Raw genomic sequence first — 15,603 nt, forward strand, 5'->3', positions numbered from 1 at the left:
TTCTTTAACCAGTGGTACCCAGAGTGCACTTCCAAATTCTGGAGATCAGGTGTGGAAAACTCAGGGTTCTGTGGGCTGAAGGATGGAGCAAGTCAAGAACCCTGGATGATGACCACCTGTGAATTCTTGTTTTGTTTTGTTTTGTTTTGTTTTTGAGGGGAGGAAGGTAATTAGGTTTATTTACTTGTTTGATTTTTTTTAATGGAGATACTGGGAGGTGTAGGTAACTGGTTTTATTTATTTATTTACTTACTTACTTAATGGAGGTACTGGGGACTGAACCCAGGACCTCGTGCATGCTAAGCATGCGCTCTACCACTGAGTTATACCCACTCCCTGACCACCTGTGAATTCTTAAGAGCACAATGCTCACAGGATGCCAGCCTGCCACAGCTGGCCGACAGTGCCCAGCCTGGCTTTTCTGTAGCCAGAGTAAAGCCAGGACTTGCACAATATGACATACGCCTTTTGATGAGACCCTGGAAAAAGTCAGGTGAATGGTGTCATAGTCGCCTAGCCTATCCTCAGTGGAGGAGCCTAGGGTCCAAATGGAATAATTTTCAAGTTCCAATAGGTGGCTCTTGCTGTGCAGGGACATAATATCCCAAGAATATACTGGAGACTAGTGGAGATTCAGTCCTGTTCCAGGGCTGTCTGGTCATTCTGACGGCCTCCCAAATTGCTCTAGAGTTGGTCTGGAATGCCAGGCAAAGTTACTAAGACTGGTTAGAATGTGCGTGAGTCCCAAACACCACAATGCTCCTGCTCAAACACACACAGTCACATTTCCTTCCATTCACATTCTCCCATCTCCTATCCCTGATCATGCCCAGGGAGGACTCCCCCCCGCCAGCAGCAGGTGGAGTGAGGAGTGGTGGCGGGCGGGCAGGCCATCACACTGACATCACAGCATCACAGGGAGCAGAATGATGCTGGTTTCCATTTGTATTTGTCACATTCACAGTGATGAAGGAATCAGTCACTTCACCATGTTTTTTGGTGGAGCTGTGTTATACCCAGACATTATATACAGTAATATGCGTTATTTGCTTATAGATTACTTTCTTTTTATTGCTTGTTTACATACCAGAGAATTGTGCAAATATTTTTAAAGCACTATGTGCAGGAAGGCTACACCATCCATGAATTTCATTTGAGGACAATAATTTCAGTGAGTTTGAGGGGCATTATGAAATATTTGTTATAACAAAAGGCCATTGAGTCTGAAAGGGTTTAGAGTTATGAGTCATTCTAAGGCAACATGGGAAAGTCTTTTGGGAAGAGAAAACCCAGTCTAATTCAATTACTTAGGACCGATGGTGGTTCTGCCTGGGGTGTTCTTTTTACTACCAGCAGACATACTCATTTTGGGAGTGACATAGCAAACTCACTCACTCCAAGGTCCCCAAAGTGGAGTGTATGTAACAGCCATGTCTTAGTCCATTTGGGCTGCTATAACAAAAATACCATACATAGACTGGGTGGCTTTTAAGCGAGAGAAATGTGTTTCTCACAATTCTGGAAGCTGGAAAGTCCAAGATCAAGGTGCTGGCAGATTCAGCACCTGGTGAGAACCCGCTTCCTTGGTCATAGATGACCATCTTCTAGCCATGACTCCTCATGGCAGGAGGAGGGGCCAAGGGAGCTCTCTGGTTTCTTTTCTAAGGGCACTAATCCCATTCACAAGGGCTCCACCCTCATGACCTAATTACCTCCCAAAGGCCCCTCGTCCAAATACCATCACATTGGGGATCAGGTCTTCTACTTATGAATTTGAGGGGGACACAAACATTCAGTTCATAGCAGGTAGTACCCACCACATAGTCTGTGCGTCCACAGCTTCTCATTTTAGACTAGCTCTAGGTGCTTTACCTAAATGTATCGGGTTCATTCTCAAAACAACCCTGGGAGGCATGGAAATTTTTAAATGCTGCACAACTTTAACAGATGATAAAGAGTCATCCAAAACGTCTGTAAAAGATCTGGGAGAACGTGGTGAGCATGACTGCTTCCACAACCTGCATCTGAACTCTGGAAAGCAAGGCACCCTGGGAAGTGTGTGCGGAGGAGCTGGGATGATTATCCTTGGCACATTCCCAAGGTGCCCTGCCGGGGGTGATCTCGAAATCTCCACAAGCCACTTTTATTCCAAATAGGAGAGCAAGTGACAGGTGGCAAGACTGAAAGATCAGGCAAGTTATTATGCGTTCTCCTCATCACAAGCCCAGAGCATCCCTGCACTTGCCTGACACGCATTTCACTGCCTGTTAGTTTTGAAAGTCTTGAAATTCGTCCTTGTGAACAGGCAGGGGATGCGGGTGTGGGGGGCAGGGCCAGAGTGGAGCAAGAGGGACAGATGTGGAGGAATAGGGCCATTGTGCTTGTCAGAGAGGCTGTCAAAATCAAAAATGCGTTGTGAGTGGGGAAGACAAGGTTGCCTGTGTAAGAACGAGGCAGACACTGCGAGCCTGGTCTGCTGACAGATACCACTGCCCTGACCCACTGCAGTGCCAGCCTGCCGGGGGTCCTTTAGAGGCAAACCCTTAAATTCACATGTCTGTCCTCCGAGGGACATCTAGAGCAGACAGGCCAGCCTTTGTAACTAGACCCAGACAGGCGGCCATCTATAGGGTTCTACATAAACAAGCATATCTTTAAAAACCCTCTGGCTTTAAGGTAAGGCAGAAGCTTGACAGACAAGGAAGTCAATAGGATATTCATATCTGTTTGCTTTTACATGTATCATTGGGAGTTTTTTGCACTATAAACAGCATCTATAGGACACAACTGAGTGACCAGAATAAAAGCTAGTGGTTTTGCTTTAAAAAAACAATGCCTCAGTAAACACTTCATCGTCGTTTCAGATCACTAAAATAGTTAACTAGGTTATCTTAATGACCAGTTCTGATCAACTGGATGGTTGTCTTGATCCACTGCTTTGTAGTTGACCTTCAAATGGTTTTGCTGAGTAGAAAGTCAATGCACTGGAGCAAACAGAGAGAATGTTCCAGAAAAACATCCTTGCCTATTCCATTGCCTGCTGCCTTGGGCTTGCACACCGTGGTACTTAATAGATTGTCTGGTATAATCTGAACTGTGATCTCGCTGAACCAAGGGCCTCAGCTCTGCAGAATGCTCACACTCTAGAAGGGGACGATTCATTTTCAGGGCTGCAGAATAGCATAGTTCCCTCTAGAAGATTGGTTTGCCCACACTTCCCTCTGGAGTGTGGCTTCACATCTGCCCTTTCATCTGAGTCCTGTCACCAAAATATTGAGCCTGCTGGAGGAGGTTTTTTCATAGACTTTGGAGAAGGAGATGGTCACTCGGGATTCAAACAGAAAGAAACTTGAAATTTGAAAACATACACACAAATGCTATTATTTAAATGTGCAGAGCAAATTCTAGCATTTGCCTACCATATCAGGTGTGTTGCTGATTAATTGTTCTCAGTTGGCGAGCCCCGGCATGTTGGTTTTAGATCCTTCTCAGATGTCCTCTAAGCTTTGATCAGTGGTTGAAGTATATTTTTTTCTAAGTGAGATGTGTATACCATCAAGGTGATGTCTGTGGGATGGTGTCAGTACCCTGTGCCACCAATACTGAGACATTGGCTGTCACCTTCTCAAACCCAATGGCCACTGGGCTCAGACCCCCTAGAAGCCACCACTGCCCCCAGCCATGCCCCTGCCACCTAGTGCTGCAAATTCCATCCTTGGGAGTTCTGCTCTACACATCACTCATTCTTGTTCACTTCCCATGGAGTGGAAATAATGCTCTTCATTCTTACTTTATCAGTGAGCCATTCCTAACCCCCTAAAGTCCCAGAGTAAGTGCTCCCCCAAAAGGAAGTACACTCTTCTTTCATATTCTCAAAAGATAGGAGAGAGTATAAAACTGCACCAGCACATCTTGCCACATCTGCTCTAGACTGTAAGTCTTGAAGAAAGAGCCATGTCTTGATCTTCTTAGCAGCACTAGGACCCATCTCAATCTCTTACCAGTTGCTGAATAAATATTTGTCAAAAGCATGCATGAATGAACAAATAAATAAAGGTTCAGATCTGATATAAGCATCAATAAAACTTCTCCATAGTTACCAAAAATGTGTATCAATTACACAGAAGAGAGTTACTAAAAAGAGTTCGCATTTGATATGTCCAAGCCATCCTTTACCATATGCTCATATATTGATAAGCGCTGATGCCGGTGAGCCTGCCTTGTCTTGATACGTTTTCAACAGCCTTCCTGCATGAAGACTGGTGTGGTCCTGCTGCCTCCGAGGTGCCCAACTGACTCCACACGGTTCATGTTATCCACTACCACCGGAACGCATCCCAGATGTGTCCTGTGGGTGACATCCACAACCCGTGACCAATTTCCCCATGCTCTCTTCATGCTAACTCTTCTTCTGGTCGATTTTTCCTCTGTGGAAACGGTTACGGTGGCTTTGTTCCTTAAAAGCAGGATGTTCTTGGTACATCCTCCTTAGAGCTCTAGCTCAAGAATATTAAGCACTCACAGTGCCCAAATTACACACAGTTCCTTGTCCCTGAAGTTTGCTCTTTACATTCCAAGAGGCACTATGCCTTGGATTGCTCTTAAAACCATGTAAAGTCGTCGCTGGGACTGGGAGACAGGGAGACTTCACTGAACAAGAAATAGTAACTGTGCTCCATCGGCTGATCCCTTGTCCATCCCAGGAAGAGGATTAATGAATTACACAAGTATATCTTTAATGAAATTCTAGATTTTCAAAATGCTTCGTCCAAACTGAGCTCTTAAGGTAAGGATCTCAAGAAGTCCTGATTTTGAGAGCTCGCCTGAGATCCTCAGGAGACCAGAAGGACACTGTATCTGTGTCTATATCTCTCCTCGCCAGCAGTCTCCTGGGTATATGGCCAATTTTTTTTTAACCTATCACTCTCTTACCTGGTAAAAGAAGGTACCTGGGTTTTTTGAGTTCCTTCAGGGAAGCTATAGTTTTAACAAAAGGCGGCAACTACATGGCAAGGTATCAGCTGGTGTTGAGTCTTTGTGGCTGACTTCGGTTGCTCTGGTCACTGCATCCATCCCAGACATGGTAAATGCATTAGCTGACAGGGAGGTCTGTGAATATGAGTTCGCCCATCAGGGAAATATATTTTCTGTACACTCTTGGCTATTGGAGCCATTCATCACCGCGCAGCCGCCCCCACCCTGGTGCCTTTGCCTAACAAGAGATGCCTGTCATGAAGCCCACTCTAATTCCCCTATTAAAGGCCCCCAAACAGAATCGAAACCATAATTCAAAGAACATTTATGTACAATTTATGACCCACTGTCAAGCTAAACTACTCTGACAGATTCCAAATCTGCTTTAGAAAGAATATAATGCTTTTCATCCATTTTTTTCTTTGTCCCTCATTTTATGGTTGCTTCGTTTAAATGTTATATGCCGAGTTAAGTGGGTCTGTATCTCCTCTGGGAAAATGAAAATTCATGGGAAGATACTAAATTGGAGAGTTTCAGCTGTTCCCACTTTAGAGAGCTCTGACAAGAAAAGGAGAGTTTTATTAGACAGCAGACAGTCTTCATATTTTTGTTTCCTTCTCTGGTCCATGTGGGCCACCTGCTTCTTTGGCATCAGTATTAACTGGTAAGTGGTTACACCCTGTTGGGAGTCGGAGGCTAGAATTTGCACGGATCATTCAGTTCAGCAATTATTCAGGGAACAGGACAGAACTCACTGGTAGACCAAGGCTGTAGGCTTGACAACCAAGCACTCCTGAGAGATTTACTCAGACCTGAAAAATTGTCTGAAGCAGTGGTCCTTCTTAGGATATAGGATTTCAGCCTTAAAAGGAAAAGAAATTCAGACCCAGGTTATAACACAGATGAATGTTGAAAACATTATGCTAAGTGAAAGAAGCCAGACAGAAAAGGACAAATATTGTATGATTCCACTTCTATGGGATACCAAGAAGAATCAAATCCATAGAGACAGAAAGCAGAATGGTGGTTGCTGGGGCAGGGAGAGATGGGGAGTTATTGTTTAATGGGTGTAGAGATTTCAGTTCTACAAGATGAAAAGTGTTCTGGAGTTTGGTTGCACAACAATGTGAATGTACTTAACACTTCTGAACTGTACACCTAACCAGTGTAGTGTACACAGTCAAGATGGATAATTTTATGCTATGTGTATTTCACCATAATTAATATCTAAGTTAAAAAAAAAAAGAAGATGCCTCAAACTTTGGAGGCAGAAAAGGAGAAATGGCCTTTGCAAGATTTAGTGGCTCTTCTCTCCTTGGCAGAAGCTTAAGGAGTTGACACAAAAGATTAAATTTTTTTCCTTGATGTTTATCTACTCTTGCAGAAGAGGGGGTGGGGAGGACAGAAAACGGAGTATGGGGGAGAGTATATGGATCTAATAATACACTGAGGAAAAATTTCGTTTCCCTGTTTTTCACAAGACTATGTGCTTTTCTGTCATCGTGTACAGAACAAGGTCTGATGGGTGTTTGACAAAGAACTATTGATGGTGGGTCTGTGTGAATTGCCCTAGCATTGGTCACAGCCAACTTCTGTGGGACCCACTGCCCCCGTTCCACAATACGCCCCAGTGTGTTTGGCCATTTATGAAAGGTCACAAATGAACTGAGAAATGGGCTGGAGTCAAAAACATGCAGCCCTATAAATATCAGAGTCAGACAGTTTATTCCATTTTTTCCCACTCTCCCTGCCCACCCTATCTCACTGTCTCTCACCCACTGTCGCGGTTCCCTGCATCCGTGAAGTGGTAAAGGGCCGGGCAGTGGCTGGATTCCTCACCTGCTGACATCACTTTGTGCCCAGTCTTTGTCCCTCAGCGTCATTAATACAGCTTTTTTTTTTTTCAATCCTTTAAGATTTCTGGCTCCAAGGCTCCAAAACTCCAGCCGTAAGGTCTGCGATGCCCTGTTCTGTCTTGAGGTTTCCCACTTCCCACTAGCGGTGATTCTGGCTTGTGACTCAGTTTGAGGCCAGCCGCGTTTCCTGAGCTGAGGGATTTGCAGGTTTGGGCCATCAGAGAGGCCTGATCACCAATCGGATCCTTCGTGATGACTTTAGCTGCCAAACTGGAAGACTTTGAAGTGACGCTTGAACACCTGCTCATGGATGTGTTTGTAAGTACAGGCTTCCACTTCCTCTGTGAACAGCAGGCCCTCTTCTGTCACCCGCCAGGGTCTTTCCGCCCCCGCTCCTGTGTCTGATCCTCTTCCACGGTTGTCCAGTTCTCCCAGGGCTATGATTTCTTCCTCACATGCCTTTTGTTGGGAGAAAACCGTAAAGTCACTAAATGCCTGAGCCGTGCAGAATGGTGTCTACAGATGACATAGCAGGGAAGTGGCTTTTTAAATCTAGTAACATGCAGAAGTCAGAAGGAATGGGCTGAAGAAATAGAAAACATTTGCCAAAAGAGACAAAAGCCATTTTGAGAGGCATTGCCTGGGAGAATCAGACATGTCTGTGAAGTAAAACGATAGTTTCAGGGAGAAAGGGGGGAGGGTGGACGGCGAAGTCTGTGTCTGTCAGGTGGAGAATGCCGAGGGCAGGATGGAGAACTTGACTCTCCAGCGCTGGGGTCCTGGCCTCTTTTGTAGGTATTGGGTTACCAAGACTTCCTTGGAAATTGATTTTATGGGACAAGGCTGTTTGAGTGACTCGCTTTTGAAGAAAAAGCAGCTGACAAGGACATTTCCATGCAGATGATGAGTCTGGAAACACAGTCTTTGAAAACCCCTGGTGTTCCTAGCAACCTCTACATATAGCCTTCCTACCCAGCCCCGACCACAGTCATTCTGACGCTTTCCTCTGGGTTTTCTGCCGGTGACAAGTCTGTCTGTTTTGTGTTATTGGTGGGGGTTTAACTGCAGATGGTGTGAACCATGCAGGTGGTAACAGCTGAGAGGTGTTCTCCATCCAAGAACAACCCTGGCTCTGCCCTGGGAAAGGCAGCCGTGGTCCATTTTGAGGACAAGCCAGTCTGCGTCTCGAATCCGGAAACGGCTGCTGGAGGACTGGCTCTTTCTGTCCTATACATCACTGAGCCCCTTTCAGGAGTCTTTCAGGGCATGGTGTGTTTTGGCAGACATGAAAGTCTGGGGCTGTTTTTCCTTCATTAATTTATAATTTGTCTTCAAATTGAGGCAACATTTTGCTGGCAGGATTCCCAGAGGGAACCAGCCTTTCCAGGGCTGGATACCAGCATCTCAGTGACTTGCAGTCATTCTGACCATAGGATCGGGAAGTTATGCCTCAAGGAGGAGTGTGTCAAGAATGGAGAGGGTCTTTCTGGATTTCTGCTTTATCTGAAGTATAAATAGAGATTGAATAGCAGCAGGTTGGGGGAGTTTCTCTGACTGCTGATATCCTCTGCCTGCCATGGTGGGGGCTGGTGGTGGGTGGCTATAGGGTCTCATGGGGTGGGGGCAGTTGGGGGCATATCAAAGGGTTGGTGTGAGTTTAGTTGTCTCAGGGGTGGGGGAGAGATTAATCAAGTAGTTATTTTATTAAAATACAACAAAATCATTAAAGTATTACCCTTCTCTCCTTAACTGCCCTCTGCCCCTCCATGCTATTTTCCAATATTTCCACCCCCACAATCTTGTTCTGAAGCTCTTGGAAGAGACTGCAGTCATATACTCCATCCTTTTCCATCCATAATTTCATGGCCAAAGTTCAGGTCCTTACTACGTGTCACTGGGACTAACCATCGAATTATTCTCCTCCATCCAGTGTTTCTCCTCCAGTTCATCCTACCATTATCATCTCCAGATCAACCTCCCTGCACTCTATTTTTTTAATTAATAAAAAATAACTTTAGACTAGTTTTCTGATTCACAACAAAATCAGGCAGGAAGTATAAAGATTTCCCTCATATCCCTGTCCCCACACACAGCATCCCCTACAAGAGTGGTACATCTGCCACAACTGACAGACCTACATTCACATCATTATCACTCAAAGTCAAGAGTTTACCTTAGGCTGCACTCTTGGTGTTGTTTGGACAAATGTAAGTATCACACAGGATAGTTTCACTGCCCTAAAAATCCTCTGTGCCCCACCTGTTCATCCATCCCTCTCCCCTAATACCTGGCAACCACTAATCTTTTTACTGTCTCCATAGTTTCACCTTTTCCAGAATGTTGTATAGTTGGACTCATACAATATGTAGCTTTCAGATTGGCTTCTTTCATTTAGCAATATGAATTTAAATTTCCTCCATGGTCTTTTTATGGTTTGATAGCTCATTTCTTTTTTTTTTTTTGGCAATTAGTATTTTATTTTTTATTGATGTATAGTTGATTTACAATGTTGTGTTAGTTTCAAGCATGCTAGCTCATCTCTTTTCAGTGCTAAATAATATTCCATTGTCTGAATGGAACACAATTTATTAATTTACTCACCTACTAAAAGGTAACTTCTTTGCTTCCAAGTTTTGGCAATTATGAATAAACTACTATAAACATCCATGTGCAGGTTTTTGTGTAGACATAAGTTTCAGTCCATTTGAGTAAATACCAAAGAGCTTGATTACTGAATTGTGTGGTAAGAGTACATTTAGTTTTCTGAGAATCTGCCAAACTGTCTTCCAAAGTAGTTGAGCTACTTTGTGTTCCCACCAGCAATGAATGTGATTCCTGATGTTCCACATCCTCACCAACATTTGGTGTCATCAGTGTTTTGGATTTTGGCCATTCTAATAAGTATGTGATGGTATCTTCACTGTTGTCTTAATTTGCATTTCTTTAATGGTATATGATTTTGAACATCTTTTCATATGCTTACATGCCATCTGTATGTCTTCTTTGGTGAGATATCTGTTCAGGTTCTTTGTCCATGTTTTAATCTGGTTGTTTGCTTTCTTACTGTTGAGTTTTAAGAGTTTGTTGTATATTTTGGATACCAGTCATTTGTCAGATATGTCTCTTACAAATATTTTCTCCCAGTCTATGGCTTTTCTTCTCATTCTCTTGATACTGTCTTCTGCAGAAGTTTTTCACTTTAACAAAGTCCAGCTTATCAATTATTTTTTCATGGATCTTACTTTTGTCTAAGAAGGTGTCGCCATATCTAAGGTCATCTAGGTTTTCTCCTATATTATCGTCTAGGAGTTTTATATTTTCATTTTCATGTTTTACTTTTAAGTCTGTGATCCATTCTGAGTTAATTTTTGTGAAGAATATAAGGTCTGTGCCTAGATTCATTTTCTTCCATGTAGATATCCAGTTGTGCCAGCACCATTTGTTGAAAAGACTGCCTCTGCTCCATTGTTCTACTTTTGCTCCTTTGCCAAAGATCAGTTGGCTATATTTATGGGGGTCTATTTCTGGGCTGTCTATTCTGTTACATTGGTCTATTTGTCTATTCTTGCACCAATACCATACTGTCTTAATTAGTGTAGCTTTATAGTAACTCTTGAAGTTAGGTAGTCTCAGTTCTCCAACTTTGTTTTTTGCCATGTATGGATGATGGATTTTGTCAAATTCCTGCCAACTAATCTGGGTCTTTTGCCTGTCCATATAAACTTCAGTATCAGTTTGCTGATACCCACAAAATAACTTGCTGGAATTTTGATTGAGGTTGTATTAAATTTGTAGATCAAGTTGGGAAGAGCTGACATTTTGGTAATATTGAGCCTTCTCACTCATAAACATGGAATATTTCTCCATTTATTTAATTCTTCCTTGATATCTCTCATGAGAGTTTTCTCATTTCACTCATATAAATCTTGTACATATTTAGTGAGAATTGTGCCTAAATATTTCATTTTCAGGGGGTGCCAGTGTAAATGGTAATATATTTCTTAATTTTAAATTCCACTTGTTTATTGCTGGTATATAGGAAAGCAATTGACTGTTGTGTATTAATTTTGTATCCTGTAATCTTCCTATAATCACTTATTAGTTCCAGGAGTATTTTTATCAATGCTTTCAGGTTTTCTACATGGACAGTCGTGTCATTTGTGAACAAAGATAGTTTTATTTCTTCTTTCCCAGTGTGTATAACCTTTATTTCTTTTTCTTATCTTATTGCATTAGCTAGGACTTTGTTCAATAAGATGCTGAAAGCAATGGTGAGAAGGACATTCTTGCCTGTTCCTTCAAATTTCTCTTCATTATGATGTTAGCTGTCAGTTTTTGAGGATTTTTTTATCAAGTTGAGGAAGTTCACCTCTAATCTTAGTTACTGAGAGTTTTTATCATGTATGGATGATGGATTTTGTCAAATTCCTTCTCTGCATGTATTAATGTGATCATGTGATTTTTCTCCTCTACCCTTCTGATGTGATGAATTATACTAGTTAATCTTTGAATGTTGAAACAGCCTTGTATACCTGGGATTAATCCCATTTGGTCATGGTATATAATCCTTTTTATACATGCTACATTTAATTTACTTGTATTTTGTTGAGGATTTTTGCATCTATGTTCATGAGAGATACCAATCTGTAGGTTTCTGATTTTGACGTGACAGCAATGCTGGTCTCATGGGATGAATTAGGAAGTCTTTTCTCTGCTTCTATCTTCTGGAATACATTGTAGAGAATTGATATATTTTCTTTCATAAGTGTTTGGTAGAATTTACATGTGACTCCATCTATCCTGGTGTTTTCTGTTTTGTAAGGTTATTAGTTATTGATTCTATTATTTCTCGTGTGAGTTTTGACAGATTGATTCTTTCAGGAATAGGTCCACTTCATCTATGTATATATCACATATGTAGGCACAGAGTTGTTCATAGTATTCCTTTATGATTCTTTTAATGTCCAGAGGATCCCTGGTGATGTCTCCTCTTTCATTTCTTGTATTGGTAATTTGTGTCCTCTCTCTTTATTTAAATTAGTGAGGCCTCTTGATTTTATTTATCTTTTCAAAGAACCAGCTTTTGGTTTTGTTGATTTTCCCTGTTGATTTCCTGTTTTCATTTTCATTTATTCTTTTTCTCTCATTTTTATTATTTCTTTTCTTCTGCTTACTTTGGATTTAACTTGCCCCTTTTTCTACTTTCCCAAGGGATAAACTTATATTATTAATTTTTATGTTTCTTCTTTTCTTTTCTAATATATGCATTCAGTGCTATATATTTCCTCTAAGCATGGCTTTCAGTGCATCCAACACATTTTGATAAATTATGTTTTCAGCTTTATTTATTTCAAAATATATTTTTAAATTTTCTTTTCAGATTTCTTCTTTGACCCATGTGTTGTTTAGAAGTGTGGTATTTAATCTCCATGTGGTATTTTGGGATTATCCAGCTATCTTTTTGTTACTGATTTCTAGTTTAATTCCATTGTGGTCTGAGAGGAGACATTGTATGATTTCTAATCCTTTAAATTTGTTGCAGTGTGTCTTATGGCCCAGAAGATGGTCTATCTTGATGAATGTTCCATGTGAGCTTGAGAAGAATGTGCATTCTGCTGTTGTCAGATGAAGTAATCTGTGGATGCTCATTATATCCAGTTTAATATTTCTCATGTTGTTGAGTTTCAGTGTGTCCTTACTGAATGTCTGTCTTGCTGGATCTGTCTATCTCTGATAGAGGGGTGTTGATGTGTCCAACTATAGTTGTGGATTTATCTTTTTCTTTTTGTAGTTCTATTAGTTTTGCCTCACATATTTTGACACTCTGCTGTTAGGGGCATACACATTAAGACTTGTTATGTCTTCCAAGAGAACTGACCCATTTAGCATTATGTAATGCCCCTCTTCATCCCTGATCATTTTACTTGCTCTGAAGTCTGCTGAGTCTGAAATTATTCGAGCTACTCTCAGCTCCTTTTGATTAGTGTTAGCATGATATATCTTACTCCGTATCTTTACTTTCTATCCATATGTGTCTTTGTATGTGAAGTGGGTTTCATGTAGTTTGGTCTTGTTTTTTGATCCGTTCTGCCAATCTCTATCTTGTAACTGGTGTATTTAGACTATCGACATTTAAAATGATTATTGGTAAAGTTAGAATCATATTTACCATATTTCTTACTGTTTTCTATTTGTTGTCCTTGTTCTTTGTTCCTAGTTTTTGTTTTCTACACCTTTTCTGCCTTTTGTGATTTTGAGTATTTTGTATGACTTCATTTTCTCTCCTTTCTTAGTATATTAATTATACTTTTAAAAATTTTAAGTGGTTTTCTAGAGCTTGAAATATACATTTGCAACTAATCCAAGTCCACTTTCAGATAACACTATACCACTTCATGTGAAGAGTAAGTAGCTCATAATAACAAAATATTCCTAATTCTTCCTCCCTCTTGTCCCTTGTATCATTGCTGTCATTTATTCCACTTATATCTAGTGTTTGTATGTGTGTATATTCATATGTATTCAACATATTCAAATATGTTGTTGCTGTTATTACTTTGAACAAACTATTATCTATTAGATCAATTAAGAATGAGTAAAAATAAAAATTTTATTTTACCTTCATTTGTTCATTCTCTGGTGCTCTTCCTTTCCCTATGTAGATTGGGGTTCCCGACCTACATAATTTTCCTTCTCTCTGAAGAATTCTTTTTTCTCTGAAGAACTTTAAACATTTCTCACAGGGCAGATCTACTGGTAACAAATTCCCTCAGTCTTTGTATGAGAAAGCCTTTATTTCTCCTTTATTTTTGAAAGATAGTGTCCCAGGGTACAGATTTTGAGGTTGGTGGATTCCGTTCTTACAACACTTTAAATGCTTCACTCCACTCTCTTCTTGGTTGTATGGTTTCTGAGGAGAAGTCAGATGTAATTCTTATCCTTATAGGTAAGGTGGTTTTTTTCCCCTCTGGCTTCTTTCAATATTTTTTTCTTTATCTTTGATCTTCTGAAATTTGACTATGGTTTGCCTAGGTGTAGTTTGGAGGGGTTGTGGGGGATTTTTTGGTGGTTTTGTGGTGGGGGGTTGGTTTTAGGGGATTTTGAAGGGGGAGGAATTTATCTAGATTGGTATTCTCTGAGCTTTCTAGATCTGTGGCTTTGTGCCTGACATTAAATTTGGGAAATTCTTAGTCATTATTTCTTGAAACACTGTTTCTGTTTTTCCTTCTCTTTTTCTTTCTTCTTCTATTTCCATTATGCATATGTTACACATTTTTGTAGGTGTCTCACAGTCCTTGGATATTCTATTCTGGTTTTTTTCTCAGTCTTTTTTCCCTGTGCTTTTCCATTTTAAGAGTCTCTATTGTCATAGCTTTAAGCACAGAGATTCTTTCCTCAGCCTTGTCCAGTCTACCAATGAAATCATCTGAGGCTTTCTTCATTTCTCTTTATTTTCTTTTAATTTTTTAATAGACCTTATTCTTTTAGAGCAGTTTCAGGTTCACAGCAGAACTGAGCAGAAGATACAGAGTTCCCACATAGGAACCTCCCCACCCACACATATGTACTCCCCTACCCTCAACATCCCTCATCAGTGTGGCATATTTGATAAAATCAATGAACCAACATGGGCACATTATTATCAATCAAAACCCATTGTTTACATTAGGTTCACTCTTAATGTTGTACATTCTGTGGGTTTTGACAAATGCATAATGACATGTAGCCACCATAGTACCATACAGAATAATTTCATTGCCCTAAAAATCCCTTGTGCTCCATCTATTCATTCTTCCCTCCCTCCCTCTCCCCAAACCCCTGGAAACCATTCTTCATTTCTCTTACAGTGTTTTTGATCTCTAGAATTTCTTTTTGATTCTTTCTTAGAATTTCCATCTCTCTATGTTATCCATCTGTTCTTCAGAGTCATCTTTTTTCACTAAAGCCCTTAGGATAAAAACCATTCATTTGCAGGGGGATTTTGTTGTTGTTTCTGTTTTTTAGTTCCTGGTCTGATTTAATTCCAACGTTCCTGCCATATCTGACTCTGGCTCTGATGCTTCTTCAGCCTCTTCAAACTGTGTTTCTCACCTTTTAGTATACCTTGTAATTTCATGAAGGCCATAATGTCCTGTGTAAAAGGAACTATGGTAAATAGGCTTTTAGTAATGTGACGGTGAGGCAAGGGGGCGGCGGTGGGGGGGCATTCTACAGTGCTATGCAAGGTCTCAGCCTTTCAACAAGCAAGTGCCCTTGGACTGTGAAATTCATCAGGGTCTTTCCTCCCTTTAGGTGAGACAGGATGGGTGGAGAGAGCTGCAGGTGGTATTTCCCTTCCCCCAGGTAGACTGTCCTCTGATTCAACCCCAATTGTTTAGGATCTGGTAGAATATTTTCTCCTGAGGGCAGCCTGTGTCAAGAAGAACAGAATGCTCTGATGTGTCACCACATACTCACCCCTAAAGAACACTGAAAATGAACTTCAGTGTCCCATGGACTTGGTCTCAATCCCAGCCTGGCACCACTTCCTAGCCGTGTGACCGTCAGCAAGCATTCAATCTTGCTGAGCTTTTATTTCCTCATCAGTAAAAACTAATACTACCCAGCTTACAGGACCATGGTGAAGTTTCAAAAGAGGCATTTAGAGCAAGTGCCGAGGGCCAGGCCCAACACTGAAAAGGCACCTGGTGGGTTATTCATCTTCTTCCCTTTGCTTCCCCCTAGAAAAAGCATCTGTTCTAAGTCCTTAAGTGTAGAAAGTCATTTCCCATTT

General features: G+C 41.1%; 1 protein-coding gene across 2 annotated transcripts in view; it reads left to right on the forward strand.

The window, feature by feature from the left end:
- FRMD4A (FERM domain containing 4A) overlaps nt 1-15,603 on the forward strand; it is a 441,493-nt gene that overhangs the window by 107,194 nt on the left and 318,696 nt on the right. The window contains exon 1 of one of the 2 annotated variants that reach the window (XM_072955337.1): nt 7,068-7,148. The exons of the other annotated variant lie outside the window; for it this stretch is intronic. Coding sequence (XP_072811438.1) covers nt 7,083-7,148 — 66 coding nt within the window. The 5' untranslated portion in view covers nt 7,068-7,082. Of the gene's footprint in view, nt 1-7,067; nt 7,149-15,603 lie in introns of those variants that run through there. 2 annotated transcript variants of the gene reach the window in all.

The sequence above is a fragment of the Vicugna pacos genome, chromosome 35 (assembly GCF_048564905.1).
Source record: "Vicugna pacos chromosome 35, VicPac4, whole genome shotgun sequence".
NCBI classification, from domain to species: Eukaryota; Metazoa; Chordata; class Mammalia; order Artiodactyla; family Camelidae; genus Vicugna; species Vicugna pacos.